The sequence below is a fragment of the Mya arenaria genome, chromosome 2 (genome assembly GCF_026914265.1).
Source record: "Mya arenaria isolate MELC-2E11 chromosome 2, ASM2691426v1".
NCBI classification, from domain to species: Eukaryota; Metazoa; Mollusca; class Bivalvia; order Myida; family Myidae; genus Mya; species Mya arenaria.
Window position 1 is genome coordinate 23,785,329 of NC_069123.1, and position 19,391 is coordinate 23,804,719.

The 19,391-nt window shown below is 33.2% G+C and overlaps 1 protein-coding gene across 1 annotated transcript in view; it reads right to left on the reverse strand.

Moving 5' to 3' along the window:
* LOC128246222 (uncharacterized) overlaps positions 1–18,022 on the reverse strand; it is a 111,834-nt gene extending 93,812 nt beyond the window's left edge. Inside the window, exons 1-23 of the mRNA XM_052964418.1 lie at positions 17,913–18,022; positions 16,202–16,333; positions 15,392–15,463; positions 12,633–12,805; positions 12,290–12,376; positions 12,036–12,125; positions 11,498–11,602; positions 11,060–11,188; positions 10,596–10,772; positions 9,935–10,046; positions 9,509–9,663; positions 8,918–9,130; positions 8,578–8,721; positions 7,839–8,009; positions 7,189–7,412; positions 5,344–5,473; positions 3,929–4,023; positions 3,641–3,743; positions 3,118–3,252; positions 2,186–2,244; positions 1,331–1,589; positions 885–1,100; positions 28–168 (exon numbers count right to left, since the gene is read on the reverse strand). Coding sequence (XP_052820378.1) covers positions 28–168; positions 885–1,100; positions 1,331–1,589; positions 2,186–2,244; positions 3,118–3,252; positions 3,641–3,743; positions 3,929–4,023; positions 5,344–5,473; positions 7,189–7,412; positions 7,839–8,009; positions 8,578–8,721; positions 8,918–9,130; positions 9,509–9,663; positions 9,935–10,046; positions 10,596–10,772; positions 11,060–11,188; positions 11,498–11,602; positions 12,036–12,125; positions 12,290–12,376; positions 12,633–12,805; positions 15,392–15,463; positions 16,202–16,304 — 3,093 coding nt within the window. The 5' untranslated portion in view covers positions 16,305–16,333; positions 17,913–18,022. The remainder of the gene's footprint in view (positions 1–27; positions 169–884; positions 1,101–1,330; positions 1,590–2,185; positions 2,245–3,117; positions 3,253–3,640; positions 3,744–3,928; positions 4,024–5,343; positions 5,474–7,188; positions 7,413–7,838; positions 8,010–8,577; positions 8,722–8,917; positions 9,131–9,508; positions 9,664–9,934; positions 10,047–10,595; positions 10,773–11,059; positions 11,189–11,497; positions 11,603–12,035; positions 12,126–12,289; positions 12,377–12,632; positions 12,806–15,391; positions 15,464–16,201; positions 16,334–17,912) is intronic.
* Between the last annotated feature and the right edge of the window lie 1,369 nt (positions 18,023–19,391).

Below are 19,391 nucleotides of genomic sequence, written 5' to 3' on the forward strand. Positions count from 1 at the left end.
GTATAAGTATTCATATTTAAGATGTACCGGGGCATCAAGGTCACTTCCCGAGAAGACAAACGCAAGATCTGTGGATGCTCCCTGACTGACTTGGTATGAAACAAAGTCTTCAGGAATTGTCTGCTCATTCTGGTTCACCGAGATCGATGGTCGGTTGTCATTCACATCCTGAGAAAGGTAGGTAAGAATGGTAAGCATGTTTATTTTGCTTTTTAATACAATATTGCTTTCTTTTCCTTAAGTTTCTGTATTTACTTTAATATTTAGGATACTTAATTAAAATTCTTATTCTAGTTGTTTTATCTTGATTGTGAAAAAGCTAATAAAATATAGAAGCTATTGTTACCAACAAAACCCAGAAATATACAATTATAAAACAATTCTCTACTTCAATAAGATAACCCAGAAATATACGTAATTATAATTCAATGACAAATAAATTTACTACTTTAGTAAGAAAACTCAGAAATAAACAATGATAATTCAATGACAAATGAATTTACAACTTCAGTAAGAAAACCCAGAAATAAACAATGATAATTCAATGACAAATGAATTCACAACTTCAGTAAGAAAACCCAGAAATAAACAATGATAATTCAATGACAAATGAATTCACAACTTCAGTAAGAAAACCCAGAAATAAACAATGATAATTCAATGACAAATGAATTCACAACTTCAGTAAGAAAACCCAGAAATAAACAATGATAATTCAATGACAAATGAATTCACAACTTCAGTAAGAAAACCCAGAAATAAACAATGATAATTCAATGACAAATGAATTCACAACTTCAGTAAGAAAACCCAGAAATAAACAATGATAATTCAATGACAAAAGATTCAACATAAAAGGCCATAAGAAAAACAATGAAACTTACAATAATATTAACGGTCACAAAGGCCCTCGCGTTTGGAACAGTGCCAATAGAATTAGCTCCCTGCGTAGTTGTCACATAGAAAGTGAAGGACCTTTGGTCCTCATAATTGAGCTGTCGAGACGAGCTGATTGTGCCCGAGCTTGGATTGATTGAGAAGTCATTATTGTTGGCCTCGAAACTGTATGTTATTTGGGGGTTCGGGTCAGCATCAATTGCCTAAAAGAGATAAACACAATGACGCAATTGTTTTTCACATGTTTAGCATAAAAAATAGGTAAAAACAGAGAAAACATTATTTAACACATCAAAAGGCATTATCACCAATATAGTTTCATGAAATTATTATTGAAGTCATTACAAGAATTATATGCCTAAAATGTATGTTTTACTGAATACCAATACATCCTAATCCACTAAAAAACTCATTTTACTATTTGTACACTTACTATAACTCTCAAAGGCACGTTGGTTCCTTCTTGGGTTACCGTGGTGACCACGCCCTCCAGAATGTAGCCTGTGTACGATTGGTCAAATATGGGAATATTGTCGTCAAGGTCGTTAACATTCACAGTCACAGAGACCACAGCTGAACGAGATGGAAAGCCGTTGTCGGTGGCAACAACAGAGAATATGTACTGATTCCGGGTTTCGTAGTCGAGAGGCTGCAAATTGCTGATCGCTCCAGAGGCAGAGTTGATTGTAAATCTAGTTTGCAAAAAAAAAATAAACAGGTTATTTGCAATACTTAAAGAGTAGACATTATTATTAGTATTTGCTTAAGAAATTATTTTAACTTGTTGAGATTTCTTGGCAGAGGTTTTCCAGTTTATCCACTGAAAAATGTTACAATGTTCTTTTATTCCTTTATGAAATATAATCCTATTCTTGGTCAGCTGACAGTATGATTGACAAGTGGCCATTGGTTAATCTTTACTACAATTCCGCAGGTTAAATATGTAGCTCATCAAAAGATAAAAAAATAACCTTGACCTTTGTTGTACTAACACCTATTTACATAAGGGGTCATCTTTAGTCCATGACTGATATGCCTACGGAGTAAAAGACTCTTCAACGCTTCATTCAAAAGTTATAGATTGGAAATAAAAGTGTGACGCTGTCGCTAGCCATGCCTTAGAATGATATAATAAACTTCAAGCAAGTTCATGTGAAATTCTAAGACAGCATTTGAATTATGACCAGCATAACTGGTTTTAGCTCCAATAGATATCTTTGACTAAAACAAACCAAACAAACTAAAGGCTAAATTGGTTTACAGAATGTAATTGTTCATAATGTTTTACCTGACTGAGTCATGATTTCTCAGGGAGTAGGAGATGGTGTCTCCATCAGCATCCACAGCCTACAAATTTGTGTCAAAGTTATATCATTTTTATACATGCTTTCAAGCATAAATTTTCTTGATTGGATTTTTCTATGACAATATCAGTTTTGTTTATGGTGTGTGGTTCAGCATCAACAGCCTACAAATTTGTGTCAAAGTTATATCATTTTTATACATGCTTTCAAGCATAAATTTTCTTAACAATTTTTTTTATGACAGTTTCAATTTTGTTAGGAGTCTAATGTTAATGTCATATTTTTAATTTACATTCCAATTTATTTAGACTCGCAACAAAGCAATGATACAGTCGAAACTCGCTATGTCAAACTGTTATCTTCATGTTCCGGTTATGTCAAACTTTTTTCAAATATTTTTGGGTTCAGTTTGACATGTTTTGTATTTTGGTTGTATCGAATATTTGTTATCTTGAATTTTTTTCTAAGGATCCAACGGCTTCAACATAGCAAGTTTTAACTGTGTATCACTTAATGTAAATTTATACAACAATCACATAGATTATCTTGAATGGATTAGGAATAAAATACACTCAATTTCTACATAACCAATGAGGACGCTTAAATTGACTACGAATGTCTTCGATAACTACCTACTTTATAAAAGTATATTGAATCTAGGTCCATATGCATTTGATACTCTAAGGTTATCACTCACCATTGGTCAAACAGTTATAAACATTAATATCAGGGTCATCATGTGCTATGGCGTCATGGCAATTATTGCAATTATCTTTGTCTGACTAGTTCAAAATGTAATGTGATGTAAATCTGGCATTAAATTTAAAAAAAAATCATAAAAAAAGTTCATTTTTACTAGAAAAAAATGAATAGAACAAAACCAGCTGTGCAACTGAATTCGGTGAGCCGAACTTACTGCGACGGCAGGGGTAAATGTTGTCGTTAAGCCTTCATCTACAGAGTACACGATGGCGTTGTTGTTGGGGGTGGTGAAAATAGGTGAGTTGTCGTTAGCATTGAGGATGTTGATGGTAACTGTTGCAGTCCCAGTCTGTATTTGTTTGTGAAAGAAAATATTCATATATAGATATATTTCTAAACAATCATTGAGTATTGATATATATTTATCCAGGAAATCAACCTTCTTCAAAACATTTTATACCAATCATATACTTTTTTAAAAATGAAAATCATTTGCCAAACCAATTTGTTTTTGTTTTTTAAATTTGGTAACATTCAATTTCATGAAGCTTTAGAAAATATTAAAGAAACTTATATTAGAGATAAGTACAAAAAAAAATATTTTTGAATTGAAAATTTAACTATAAGAAAAGAAAAGCTTAATACAAAAATATATATATATATATAGGTCATCTTCAAGAAATTGGCGCAGTAATTAAATATTTTCAAGACAAAACAGGATAACTCATTAATCATACCCTGGATGTGGAATCGACCGCTTCCATGGTGAAGACATATTGCTGTTGAGTCTCGTAATCCAGCGGATAAGTTCCTACCCCTCCAGCCACAGCTATCACACCACTGAAATGAACAATACATTATAACCTGGGCTGCAATGTTTACATGGTCTGACTGCGAAATTCCAAGTGGCCTGATTTTTTTGCACCCTTCAAAATCTAGAGTGGTCCAACAGCTTTTGGATATGGTTTCATTTCTCTGGTCTTAACTACTGGTGCTCAAAGAAAGTATAGTTTTTATATGAATACCTGTTTTGGGTTCTAAGTTGGAACTTCCCGTTGACATTTCCGATCGAGCCAGGTACCAGGTTGTACGTCAGGCTTGAGTCTTCAATGTCTGTTGCCTGCAAATAGAGATTATGTATAGTCTGATGTAAAATAGATTTTATGATTGAGTAAGTACTTATACTGCAAATAATAATTAAAATTTAAAGCTGAACACAGTGGCCATATTCAAAAACCAACTCAGATTGAACTTAAGTTTAAGATTAGAATCTACGTGTTTTGATTGGCTTGTATAATTAGCTGACCAATAGGCTGAATAGAATCACTGAGGCATGTCAAAGGATAAGACAAATATTGAATAATGGCCCAAGCTCTTTGCTTGCTTTAAAATGTCAGAGCAGATCATTAGATTTTTGAAAAAATATAAAAAAATAATATTTTAATCTCAAAACATTGCACACCCATGTGCTAATTGTTTAGAACTTTATTTAAGTTTATAACTTTAACCTACCCTAACTTGCAGGACATATGATCCTAATGCATCAAACAGATCATTGAGCGTACCTACCGGTACCCTAACTTGCAGGACAAATGATCCTGATGATACAAACCGATCATAAATCATAATATACCCTAACTTGCAGGACAAATGATCCTGATGCTACAAACAGATCATTAAGCATAATATACCCTAACTTGCAGGACAAATGATCCTGATGCTACAAACAGATCATTGAGCATAACCTACCCTAACTTGCAGGACAAATGATCCAGATGCTACAAACAGATCATTGAGCACAACATACCCTAACTTGCAGGACAAATGATCCTGATGCTACAAACCGATCATTAAGCATAATATACCCTAACTTGCAGGACAAATGATCCTGATGCTACAAACAGATCATTGAGTATAACCTACCCTAACTTGCAGGACAAATGATCCTGATGCTACAAACCGATCATTAAGCATAATATACCCTAACTTGCAGGACAAATGATCCAGATGCTACAAACAGATCATTAAGCATAATATACCCTAAGTTGCAGGACAAATGATCCTGATGCATTTAACAGATCATTGAGCATAACATACCCTTACTTGCAGGACAAATGATCCTGATGCTACAAACCGATCATAAAGCATAATCTACCCTAACTTGCAGGACAAATGATCCTGATGCTACAAACAGATCATTGAGCATAACATACCCTAACTTGCAGGACAAATGATCCTGATGCTACAAACCGATCATAAAGCATAACCTACCCTAACTTGCAAATGATCCTGATGCTACAAACAGATCATTGAGCATAACACACCCTAACTTGCAGGACAAATGATCCTGATGCTACAAACCGATCATAAAGCATAACCTACCCTAACTTGCAGGACAAATGATCCTGATGCTACAAACAGATCATTAAGCATAACATACCCTAACTTGCAGGACAAATGATCCAGATGGCGTTGCTTCACTTATCCCGACTTCATAGTTAGCTTGCTCAAAAACGGGTGCATTATTATTGGCACTTGTGATTGAAACGGCAATATTGGCAGTTGACTTTCTGTCAGGAAAAAAATCAACAACAAGATAAATAAATATTAAGAAATTAAGCAACAGGCTTCCTACCATATTAAATATATGATAAGGCAAAAATGTTCTTTGATTCCACTAACATCTCCAAAAAGAATAGGAATAGAACATTTCTTTTTGGTACTGGAATTCTGTACCAAACCAACCAATATCAGGGTATATTATTATTGTAAAAAATGATATAAAATGTTAAAATTTCAACTTTTTCACTACAAAAATGGAACTATTTATAAAATAACATATAAAATAACAATCAAATATCCATACTACTGCAAAACTGCCTTTAAGCTGGGAGAAAAATAAGTATTATTGTTGCTAAATATGATGGTACTCATTCCTTTAAAAAAATCAAATCCCACTGCAATATGCCCTGATATATTAACTTTACTGAAAAATTCTATGAAACCAATTGCATTCATCATATAATGGTAAAATAAATGTGAACTAAGTCCTTAAATAAAATGTTCTAAAGAAATCTGTTGATTTACATTTTGTCTTAATTATTCAAAGCTGCACTCTCACAGATTAACCAATTTTTCAATTATTTTTTTTTGGTCTTGGAATTTGCAAATTTTTGCGTAAATATCTGCTCACCAGTGATGAAAGACTGCTGACAAAATATCAGATCGCAGATTTTCATATTTCCATTCCAAATTTAATGTTTTATGGCTTAAACCGTTACAAACGGTTTAAGAAAAATGCATAAAACATCAATTTTGGGACGGAAATATGAAAAGCTGTGATCTGATCTTTTGTCAGCAGTTTTTTTATCCCTTGTTTTTGAATATTTACGCAAACATTTGCTGGTTCCAAGACAAAAAATAACAAAAAGTTGTCAAAATGTTCAATCTGTGAGAGTGCAGCTTTAAGACACCACTTTTTCTATAAATCATGTTTAGGTTTTTTTTAAGAAATCCCTCTGTATTAGGTTGGTGAAGGATGTAACAATTCATACGGTAATTACCAACCAGTTATTCATAACGAAATAATGTCACTGACCAATAGTATACTGGTTGACTAATCCGCATATGAATACGTGTAAACAAAAAGAGCATCTCCTGTGGGTGCTGAAAGCTTGTCTGATTTTATCCAAATATGGTTTATTTATTTCATATTGTACATTTGATAGTGAACAGGTATTCCAAAGTTTGAAAGTGATAGCTTTGAAAGTTTGCATGTAAGTGACCAAAGCACAAAAGTAAAAAAAAAAATAGACTGCTAACAATTACAAAGTCCAAAAATACTAAAATATCCCCAACCCTCCCCTTACCCTTCCAAATGTGTAACTGAAAAACCTATTTGATGTATTGAAGTGCATTATCCATTTATTGTCAGGGAAAATTTTTGAAATCAATCCAACAAAAATTTAAGAAGCTTTGTCCAATCCATCAAAATTAATGGTTTTTTACCCCCCAAAAATCAGGCGAGACTCGGCATCTTTAGGGTACAAAGTGAAGAAGGGTATTAGATGAACAAGTTCCCCAAGTTTCAAAGTGATAGTTTTTATAGTTTCCATGTAAGTGACTAAAACGCAAAACCTAACCAACGCCTCTGATGACGATGACGACAATCAAGTGACAATAGCTTGTCATTTCAAAAATCAGACAAGCTAAAAACATTCAATGTTTCTATTCAGATACAAGACCCTAAGATAAAACTTTTGTATGCTTAATTTCCATTCCATACCTTTCATTCTGGTTGGGGTTTTGTGGATTATCTGTAGCCTCTAGTTCCACAACGAAGTACAGATTGCCGGTGACTGAACCAGTCAAGAAGAGACCGTTGGAGCGCAGCTCAATACGATTCTCTACTTGGGCAGGAGTCAAGTTGCCCGTAACTTTTACGCTGGCAATTCTGAAACTGACTGCTGGGGAGTTGTTCTCATCGATGTCCGTCCCAGGTTGGAAGGCCTTGATAAGTCAAAAAAATTATAAAAAACTTTCTCCACAGGATAAAGGAAATGGTGAGAAAAAAAAGAGATAAATATTTTTTTGCAATATAATTTCCCGAAAGTTTTATAATTTGAGTAAAGTCAAAATATCTTTAAACATAAAAATATCTAAGATTTTTTTAAAATTTGTTTATCTTGAATGAATTTTGATATCTTTTAAGGTAAAACGATATCAAATTCATCAATTATTCTATATGTCAGTTAGCAAAATAGTGCTTCAATCTTCATAAATTCGAACAAGTTTGAAATCCAAACAATTCCAACACAGGAAACTTTCGAATAGATATGAATAAATTTATTAGTAAAATGAGTTGGAATAATTCAAGAACTAAAAGTTTCTTAAAACTACATTTAATTTTTAATAAATAAATAACAGATGTCGTACATTGGTGATGAGCACATTGTTATTGGTGTAGTCTCCCTCCAAAATGCTGGCTTGATAATTCTGTCCCCCATTCGGAAATTGAGGGTCGTTGTCATTGACATCCAACACAATCACCTGCACGAGCTGTTCTGCTGATCTGGCACCAGACGGGAGGTCCTCAGTCACTCGTACCTACAGAAGACACAATACCATGAAATATGTCCATGCGTTCACAAAAAGGGTGCTTTATAAGTAATACTAATACTTAGCAAAAGTATATTGCTATTATAACAGTTTAACATATACAATTTTACATTATGTTCTGGACTTCACATGCCACTGCTTAAGAACAAGTTTTTTTTAATTAGATAAATGTAAACTAAAATTCAAATTAAATTTGTCATGATGATCAAATTTTTTATTTTTTTATTTTTTTTTATTCAAATTTATATTACATTAATATGTTGTGCAGAAGAACATCAATATTACATTTCTTGAAGAAAATGACAATTGATTAGGTGGATATTCAAAAACTTATTAGCTATACATTTATCCAAAAAAGGGCATTTGAGCATTTCACAATAAAATTTTCATAATCATTGGATAACTAAATAATATGAAAAAATATAAAATATGTAGAACATAGTTTATCATAGTTTATTCTGTGTTTTTTTTTTTATATAAATATATAATTTTTTACAAATTTTGTTTTTAATTTTTAATTTTTCCCACTGTACAAGAATTCAGTAAAAACACTTACTGTGATAGTGTACGTCGGTACAGTTTCCCTGTCCAGTGACTGTGTTGCGTATATTGTAACTCTGTCAGATCCAGCTTGTTCAAGGCCAAACGGTACACTGTTTCCAACAATTTCAAAAATGTAGTTCTGGTCATCACCAGCAATCTGAAAATAATTTAAAAAAATGTTTATTTCATACAAGCTGGCATTCAAAAAAATCCAGAAGTTTGATTGATTGACTGTAGCCTTCAAATAAAGCAAAATTCATTCAATATAATAATTTAATAAAATCATGATAATTTCATTTGTTTGAAAAAAATCTACCTGAAAAGAATAAGCAATAAAAACTTTTTTTACAAACCACATCAAGATCAGTAACGAAAATCTGGAAGGCAGCTGGATTGGCCCCATCTCTGGTAGCCCGCACAGTTTCACCGACATCGTTCTCCTCAAAGATGTATGCATTGAAGCTGTTGGAGTTTGAATTAATACTCGGAGCATTCAGGTTGTTGGCCTCAACCATTGTCTGAATCACAGCTGTTCGATATTTGGTCGGGTCATCAACTTGTTCAGCCTGAAATATTGCAGGAATTATCAAGTGGCTTCCTTTGTTAGCATATTTAAAACATTCTTTCAAATAACAGCAAATAGTCTGCTCCACAGATAGTTTCAGAGATAAAAACAGATGCAATTAAGATGCCTAAATTAAAGAAATTAAAAAATTTCTGACATCAAACTCATACAGAGCATGAACAGTTTCCGCAGTGATATTTCAGTAGCCAACCTTCAACATCACAATGTCATTAAATGATAATGCGGTTTACATAAAAAAGCACACTGCTTAAATAAAGGCACATGTGTGACATAAAAATTGGCGTGAAATACTGGAATATTCTAATGAGTCAATAAAACAGGAATGAGGTAAATAAAAACAACAACAATTTAAGCCTACCCTCAAGATGATTTCGAGGCTTTTTAGGTCCTGTCGATTTATTGGCGAAATTTGCGTAACTGTTGCGGAATAAACATCTCGACCTGTAAGTTCGGATACCGCTGAAGGTCCCGACCTTGTAGCTGTAAATCGATTCTCGTAACCGGCTGGGATAGCTGTAGAAATAAATTATCTTTCTTGAAATCTTGCTGAAAATTCATATTTTCTCTTTATATTTGTAGAAAAAAATGCATTGTAAATATTTCAAATTATGTAGAGCCAATCAAGTTCATATAATTTCACCTGACACTAGAGACAAATTGCTGTTCCAGTCTTTTCTTTTTGTTATATCATAAATTTGTACAATTTCATTGAAACAAAAAGCATATGAAAAGTGAATCTGTAAGGTTTGACATAAATAACTGAAATAATATGCAAAAGCCTCACTTTTCTCAATCACAAAGTTGATTTGGGCGTTCAGCCGATCCAAGTCGAAAGCCTGAATGGGGTAAGGCGTTGTCTCTGTTCCATTGATCAAGGGAACAACTGATAATGCTCCCTGAAAATGGAATTCTTAGTTAGAATATACTTGCAACAACATTTTAGCCAATAAATTTGCCTATAGTTCAAATATCCATTTTGACAACATCCCCTGACATGACCTCATATTTTGACAACATCCCCAGTCATGACCTCATATTTTGACTACATCCCCAAACATGATCTCATATTTTGACAACATCACCCGACATGACCTCATATTTTGACAACATCCCCAGTCATGACCTCATATTTTGACTACATCCACAAACATGATCTCATATTTTGACAACATCACCCGACATGACCTCATATTTTGACAACATCCCCAGACATGCAACCACTTATTTTAACCTGTTTATAACCAAGAATTTCAACTTGCCGTATGGTGGCAATTATTCCTACTATGTGTTTTTTTGCATCTTACCATCATTCTAGACGTAATAGAAGCTGATCACAACACTGGATACATAATAGTCCTGCAGGCATTTTTTTCCTTTTGTTTAAAAGTAGTTCAACTTGCTATATGCTGGCAATTAGTTTTTCTGTATGCTATTTTTCCACTTACTGTATTTCCTGACGTAATGGAAGCTGAATATGTAGCAACGACGCAGGAATTGGCGAGCCCCTGGACTTGCCTACAGTTAGGATAGTAGAAGGTTGGGCTAAGATCATCGCTGTCTTCAACATTAACTGTCAAAGTTTGCGTTGATGTCTTTTGAAGATTTGCATCAGCATTGTTGTCCTGGAAAAGTTTGACTTTATTTAACCTATGAAGTTTATTGTTATTTTGCTGTATTCTTTATCAAAACAATAATTATTTTTAAAACTATGTAGTATTAGATTATAACTACATGCAAGAAAGCACGTATTTACTAGAAAAACTTCACGTTTCTTTTTAAATTTTATAAATCTCATTTAAAATCATGACCAATTACAATATTGAATTTCAGGTGTTTTCCGTGTATAATTATGTTACAATGTATATTTTTTTAATAACACCACTAAAAAAACAAACAAACATAAACTTACTCTTGCAAGGATTTCCAAAAGAAACTGCGTCTTTCCGGCTTCATACAATGTCTCATAGTCTAGAGCCCGGAAAAGATCAACGGCACCCAATCCACTGTCTTGCATTCGGAAAATATCATTGCCTGGAGGCTGAAAAAACAACAAATTGTTGTCCGATTGGCTGAGCACAGAAATATGCTATTACTTAATAAATTTAATCATATTTCTCATCGATGATATTCAATGGCCCTTTTGTTAATGCATTGCTAAATAGTAACAAATAAAATACTTCACCTTTCTGATATCTATTTTATAAAATAAACTTAAATAAAAAGTTGCAAAATTTGTTGTAAAATTAAAAATCAAGTCTTCATCATCATCACCTCAACCTTCACAATCATGCAGAGTTATACAAAAATGACCCCGATAATATCGATAAAACACATTATTCATACTTACATAGTCTTGCCCAGAACTAATCGAAAAACGGATTTCCTTGTTTTGGTTGGCATCTTTATCAGAAGCCACAATGTTGTCAAAAACTGTGTTGGAGATCGGCAGTGCCTATAAAAGTAATTTGATAAAATAACAATATTTAACAACATCAATTTCTTCAAAATCCCAATAAGGTCATTATTTATTGGACGTGTTAAAATGTCTTAGAAGTAACAAGCTATCAGACTGTATTTTATAAATGTTTTAGATCAATTTATCTTTAATGGACAATAAAGTTAGTTTACCAATGCAGCAAATGGTAATATTAAGTCTTAATTGTCTGAAAATATGGATCAGTACATATTTCATTATAAAGAATTTCTTGTGTATTTCTTGCACTGGCTCTTTAGTTCAACTGAAACAGACATTAAAATCTTTGAATGCACAAAACACTGATTTATAAAAATAGTATTCATAAATACTTATTTTATGCTTTCTGGTGAATCATACATCCAACACATAAGCCCTTGACTGTCAGATATGTTAAATAACGAATGCATACCTCTTTAATGTTGACGCTATATGGTGCACCTTGGAATTCAGGAGAATTATCGTTGGCGTCATCAACTAATAGATTCACTGTGAATGTTTGCTGTAAATGGAAATAACATTTTGAATAATTATAATATCTTTATTTAAGTTTATATTTATCTCAACTGAATTTAACTATGCAGCAATAAAATGCACATTTATGATGTAACAATAATAGTTTGGCAGATGAAAATCAAAGTAAAAGGAAAGACAAGACAATCTTACCGAATAGGTATTGGTGCCGTCAGTGTATTCACAGTTGAAATTTAAAGCAATAATATCCAAGTCGTCGTTTGGTTCTGCATCAATCCCCTAGGATATTAAAATATTATGTTAGTAATTTACAATTTGAATCAACAGTATTATAATCGTTACTTTAACTTCCAATGTGTTTGAAAAATGCTCTCATACGAACAAAAATGCAGAAAATAAAATCAAGCAATGAAATGATAATAATTAAAAATATATCAAATCTTGTCAGATTTCACGTTCAAATTTGGAATCAAAGCAGGGTTTCCAATTTTTTGGCTAATTTAGTAAAATACAGTTAAGAATTATTAAAACTTACATCCCTGTTGATCTCATTATCAATCGAAATGACATTATAGTCGGTGGAATCCCTGAAGAACTGTATACCATATTGGTCTACAGTTGCTTGATCTGCGGGATTCGGAGTTTCGAATGTCAAACCGTTACCGTGCAGAGGCAGAATAATAGTCTGGCCCTTATTGGCCTGGAAGTCTGAAGTTGAAAAAGGATAATATCAGAATAAATAGGGTTCATCTGTCGTAATAAGACAGCAAAATATCCCAGAATTAACCCTGCTGTCTTTTGTTGGAAGGTGTTAGGCATCATATGATAGAAAATATGCCAGATTTAACCCTGCTGTCTTTTGTTGTAAGATGTAAGCCAGCATATGATGGCAAAATATGCCATTTTGTTGCAAGACGTAAGCCAGCATATGAAGGCAAAATATACCAGATTTAACCCTGCTGTCTTTTGTTGCAAGATGTAAGCCAGCATAGGATGGCAAAATATGCCAGATTTAACCCTGCTGTCTTTTGTTGCAAGACGTAAGCCAGCATATGATGGCAAAATATGCCAGATTTAACCCTGCTGTCTTTTGTTGTAAGATGTAAGCCAGCATAGGATGGCAAAATATGCCAGATTCAACCCTGCTGTCTTTTGTTGCAAGACGTAAGCCAGCATATGATGGCAAAATATGCCAGATTTAACCCTGCTGTCTTTTGTTGTAAGATGTAAGCCAGCATATGATGGCAAAATATGCCATTTTGTTGTAAGATGTAAGCCAGCATTAAAGGCAAAATATGCCAGATTTAACCCTGATGTCTTTTGTTGTAAGATGTAAGCCAGCATATGATGGCAAAATATGCTAGATTTAACCCTGCTGTCTTTTGTTGCAAGACGTAAGCCAGCATATGATGGCAAAATATGCCAGATTTAACCCTGCTGTCTTTTGTTGTAAGATGTAAGCCAGCATATGATGGCAAAATATGCCATTTTGTTGTAAGATGTAAGCCAGCATTAAAGGCAAAATATGCCAGATTTAACACTGCTGTCTTTTGTTGCAAGATGTAAGCCAGCATATGATGGCAAAATATGCCAGATTTAACCCTGCTGTCTTTTGTTGCAAGATGTAAGCCAGCATAAGATGGCAAAATATGCCAGATTTAACCCTGCTGTCTTTTGTTGCAAGATGTAAGCCAGCATATGACGGCAAAATATGCCAGATTTAACCCAGCTGTCTTTTGTTGCAAGATGTAAGCCAGCATATGATGGCAAAATATGCCAGATTTAACCCAGCTGTCTTTTGTTGCAAGATGTAAGCCAGCATATGATGGCAAAGTATGCCAGATTTAACCCTGCTGTCTTTTGTTGTAAGATGTAAGCCAGCATATGATGGCAAAGTATGCCAAATTTAACCCAGCTGTCTTTTGTTGCAAGATGTAAGCCAGCATAGGATGGCAAAATATGCCAGATTTAACCCAGCTGCCTTTTGTTGCAAGACGTAAGCCAGCATATGATGGCAAAATATGCCAGATTTAACCCAGCTGTCTTTTGTTGCAAGATGTAAGCCAGCATATGATGGCAAAATATGCCAGATTTAACCCAGCTGTCTTTTGTTGCAAGATGTAAGCCAGCATAGGATGGCAAAATATGCCAGATTTAACCCAGCTGTCTTTTGTTGCAAGATGTAAGCCAGCATATGATGGCAAAATATGCCAGATTTAACTTTAACCCTTTTGTTGCAAGTCGTAAACCAGCATATGATGGCAAAATATGCCAGATATAACCCAGCTGTCTTTTGCTGCAAGATGTAAGCCAGCATATGATGGCAAAATATGCCAGATGTAACCCTGCTGTCTTTTGTTGCAAGATGTAAGCCAGCATGGGATGGCAAAATATGCCAGATTTAACCCTGCTGTCTTTTGTTGTTAGATGTTTGCATATACTAGTATTTGATAATTTAACTTTCTGTCAGTTATGTTGCTGATCACAGATGAAAAATGGTTTCCACACCATGAAACTTACTTCTAGAAAATAACCTACATGCAGTCCGATTTCCAGTCAATGAAAATGCCTTTTGATTGTGTAGTGCCGAATTGAAGAAACCAAACCTAAATGATCAGTCAATGAAAATACTTATAGATATGCTGCCTAAGAGAAGGATTTTGAAGATAAAACAATTGTGAGACAAGTTATCATTTTTTAAATAATTTTAGTGGTCCTGTGTTTTGAAGGAAACAGGAATACCCAGAGGAAACCCACTTGTCCAGGTTGGTGACCACAAACCAAACTCACATGCGCATGGATATATCAATACCTAAGTCGCATATGGGAGAGATGTCCATATGTCTTATATATGTAGGTAAAATATAAAAGATGTTAGAACAATAGATGTCTAGAAAAGGTATATGTATACTGTATATATATTCTAAAGATAATTTCATTTCAGTGCTGAGTCAGGGTTTGCATGTTTTCAGAACCAGAAAAGAAAATCCGCTTCAACATAACTGTAGGCAAAAGTTGCCCGCTGAAGTTAACTTTATTTTGTATAGGAAGTAATAAAGATGAGGTACAGTATAATCGTACATTGTACAAATTTAGAATGAATTGTATAATAACACGAGGGAAGTTATTTTTGAAAGTATCAGCTAGCATACAAGTACAAACATACTGTAAAATTTTGCAAAAGGACTTTTAAACATGACTGCAACTTTTACCGTACATTAACATGATGTGGTGTGCATTCAAGTTTACTAACACATGTTTTTTGATACCTCTCTATTATCCATCAAAACATACCTGTTTCTTGAATGGTCAAACTGAACGTGTTTGTTGTTAATGTCGCTCCAGTTTCAAGGTCGTAGAGCTGACCTGAAAGAGTAAAAGAATCTCAGGTAGATTGAAGCTGCATAACAAAGACATCTTTAATACATTTGTTTTGTATCCATGTGCATTAGGAAAGTTTCAATTTTCTATTAATTATGTAAATGTAATATTTTTATATCAAAAGGCTTTGTAGAACTGCAAACAATTGTGATATTTTCTTTACCAGTAATATGAATAACCACTGGCTACAAAATTTCAAAGACTACATGCATTTTTGTGTCCAAGAAAAAATATTTCAATATTTTCAAGTGGTTCATCGAAAGCTGGGGCACTCCCTCACACTTGAATTGTCCAAGTTCACCTTTTTTATGTCAATAGAAAAAAACAACAACACCATTTTACATTTATAGAAGCATTTTTTTTAATGGGGGAGAACCCTCAAACACCTTCCCGCATTTAAACCACAAATATTTTGGTGCGCATGTTCGCCCACTGGCAACATTACCAAGTCACACCACCTCTAACACCAAATCCTGGATCTGACCCTGATACTGATGGAGATCTATTGAGTACACTACGATAATTCTGTACTTTTTTTCAACTGAAAACGTCCTAAAGACCGTATCTTATCCAAGCTACATATCTGTTTTAGTTAAATGGTTTACATTTCCTCCATCAAATAATGAAATATACTTTCAAATGATATCAAAATTACATGGGGTTACCAAAATAGGAATTCACCTATATTGAATTTTAGGTCAACTTCCTTGAACAAAAACTTACATTGCTGGTCAGCAGCGGGTTTAACTTGTGCGTGTGTTCTTCCTATAAGAAGCAGCGCAAAGCCTACAACCAGTGGACTGGCGAGCTTCGCCATCCTTTTCATGTTCCTCTACTTCTGAGTTCTGCCTATAACTATAAATGTACAAATAAATCAAACAATAACATTAACAAGCTATAAAAAATGCAAATCTCAAAATAAACAAGGTTTTAGATTTACTTGTATTTTTTGGGGGGATGCACATAATTTGAAAAGTAAAATCATATCAGAAAACACATACATATTTCTCTGAAATCTTAATCACAACAAAATAATGGTATTAAATTATTTGCAAACTTTTAAACTTTTCAATGATCAACATTAAAATTTGTTTGAATGAGATCATAAACTTGATGTTAGAATAAATAAAAATAACTGGTTGTAAGGACTCCTATTTTGATGACAAATTGTCAACCCATGCAGTATTCAAACACCAGGCTTGAGCGAACATGAGCCCAAATGTGAAATAACATGCCTTTACATTTATCACTTCTTAAACTTAACAAATGGCTGAATTTGAACCTCACTAAAGAATACCTTAAGTTTCCTAATAAAGTATTGAATGCTTTTTTTATGACTCAATTTGCTTAAACTGGTTTAAAATGGTGAAGCAAATCTCGCTTTTATTTATATAATCAGTTCTTAAATTTTAAGATTATGCTTTCCAAAGCAACACTGTAACTAGTAAGGTTTAAAATTTGATTTTTGTATAGTTTAATTTAAGGTACATGTGTACACCAGCATTAAAGGTAGCATGGTGAAATTAGACTAGAATACTCGGACTATATTTCTCATCAATCATTGGTTATACAGTATTTTCTGACTAGCTTAAATAAGCAAATTTTGACCAAGAATTAAAAAAGTGACTATCAAATTTTTGCGAAGTACCACGATATAGCTAGAGTGAAAACCCTGTTCAAACAATTAATCCGAGTATCTTTTTTTATTCACATATATAGAGATATTGCATAAAGATTGCATTGGCAAGATCTACATGTATATGCGCTGTTTTGTAATGACTAAACTAGACACACAGTGAAAATCAAAATGTTTCGCCAGAATAACATTACAAACAAAAACATGGTTTTAGCGTATACAAATTTGTGTACATAACCTTGAAATTGGTATAAAATAATATTGATACACGTATGCATTGTTTGAAATAAGGCAACAATTAACTAAGTATATCTTGTTCAGGCATACGCATTTTGCTGCATAATATATCTAATACAATCACATCTGTAGATGTATATTGAATAGAGTTTCAATACTAATATATTAATTATCTAACTTGGATTGGCCTTCATTAATGAAGAATTTTAAAATCAATGATGATTAATATCTTTGTACCGGTTACACTATTATGGTATTGTTTTGTCCTAATCACCTTAAAAAATGGCTTAATTAACAGATTAACACCTTGATCAAACATGTTTATCAATTACTAATATACGCTTGTATGATTAGTCAAGATGAAACTTATTGCAATGTTATATAACAAGCAACAGATACCTATGAACTGGTGAATACAAATACTTCTGTTTCCCGAATTTTCATTACTTGTTTTAACATCAAATCATTTAAAAGTTTTCTTTTCAAAAGTGCGCTAATACTTAAAAAACTGTTCAAGTAAGTTCATAACATTGATAGAAAATGTTTTAATAATTCACTTACTTTGTGTCCTTTATTTATTGTTCGAAAACACGTTATTCGGATTCTGATGCATCCAATGCAATGTCTGTCAAAACTCTGAATAACCTCATACGCCTAAAATTGAATGGGTATCACCACACCTTGTGTATTCACGTGTGACTGGACTGTATATAACACACGCTATTTTCATTATTGATTCTAAATATAGCGCTGGATTCATTGAACTGTAAAGAAGAAAAACCGGTTTTTCAACTTTATGCGCATGCGCTATGGTAACGTTCTTATTTTACTTGCTAATGAAAATGGATTTATTTTTGGACAAACCAGTTTGTTGTTCGGTAATTTACGTAACATGCACTTCATTGGTCTCGTAAAGACCCGACATTCATGAACTTAGTATGAATCATTTTTACCAAAAAAACTAAATTGTGTTGAATATGGAAATAAAATTCAAGCTCAGACTTAATGACCCCTCAACTTTTAACGCATTTTTATAACAAATTAAACTGCGTACAAAAGTTGTGTAACAAATAGTTAACATCTTTGAATTCTGAAAGGATAAATGGAAGATATTTCTTCAGTACTTTTTCAAGTTACTTCCCTGACTTTAATTCACGGGGCGTTGTTGTTGAGTTTATAAAGGTCTGCCCGCGCCCTATACGTGGCTGCATTATGGCTTGACCCCGTCACATCCCCAGGTGTGACTGAATTCAAGGGCCGTTTATAGGTCTGTGTTTAAAAGTAAACAAATTTATTCACAAACATTTTTTTTTGTCGGAAACTTGGACTAAAGCATGGCCTTAATTTAATTGCTTCCTAGTCAAATAGCCCCCAAGTCAAATAGCAACCAAGTCAAAAAGCCCCCAATTTGGTCAAAACGCCCCCACTCACATTTTAAAATTGGTCAAATAGCCCCCAAAAAACGCCCCCACTTTTTTATATATGTATGTATGCATACTTATGTTATTCCAAAACACTTTTAAACCTTTATTTTTACAAAATGAAGTGCAATTAACAGTATTTGTATATTAATAAATCTGAAAATTTTACCAAGTAAAATTAAAAAAACGTTTTAAAATATTACTTATAAATAGTATATTATTACATCAAATCTACATTTTAAATGTTTCTAAGTCATAAGTTTGTTGTTGTTTTTCTTTACCGATCAAACTTAAAGCTGCGCACTCTCACAGATTTACCGTTTTGACAATTTTTTTTTTTATTTTTTTGTCTTAGAAAGAGCAAATTTTTGCGTAAATATCTGCAAACCAGTGATAAGAGATTGCTGACAAAAGATAAGATCGCAGATTTTCATATTTTCGTTAATGTTAATGTTTTATGGCTTAAACCGAAATGCTTATTTAAAACATCAATTTTTGAACTTTAATATATAAATCTGCGATCTATTTCTTGTCAGCATTCTTACATAACAGGTTTCCATGCATTTCCGCAAAAAACGGCTCGTTCCAAAATTAAAGAACAACAAGAATATATAATCTA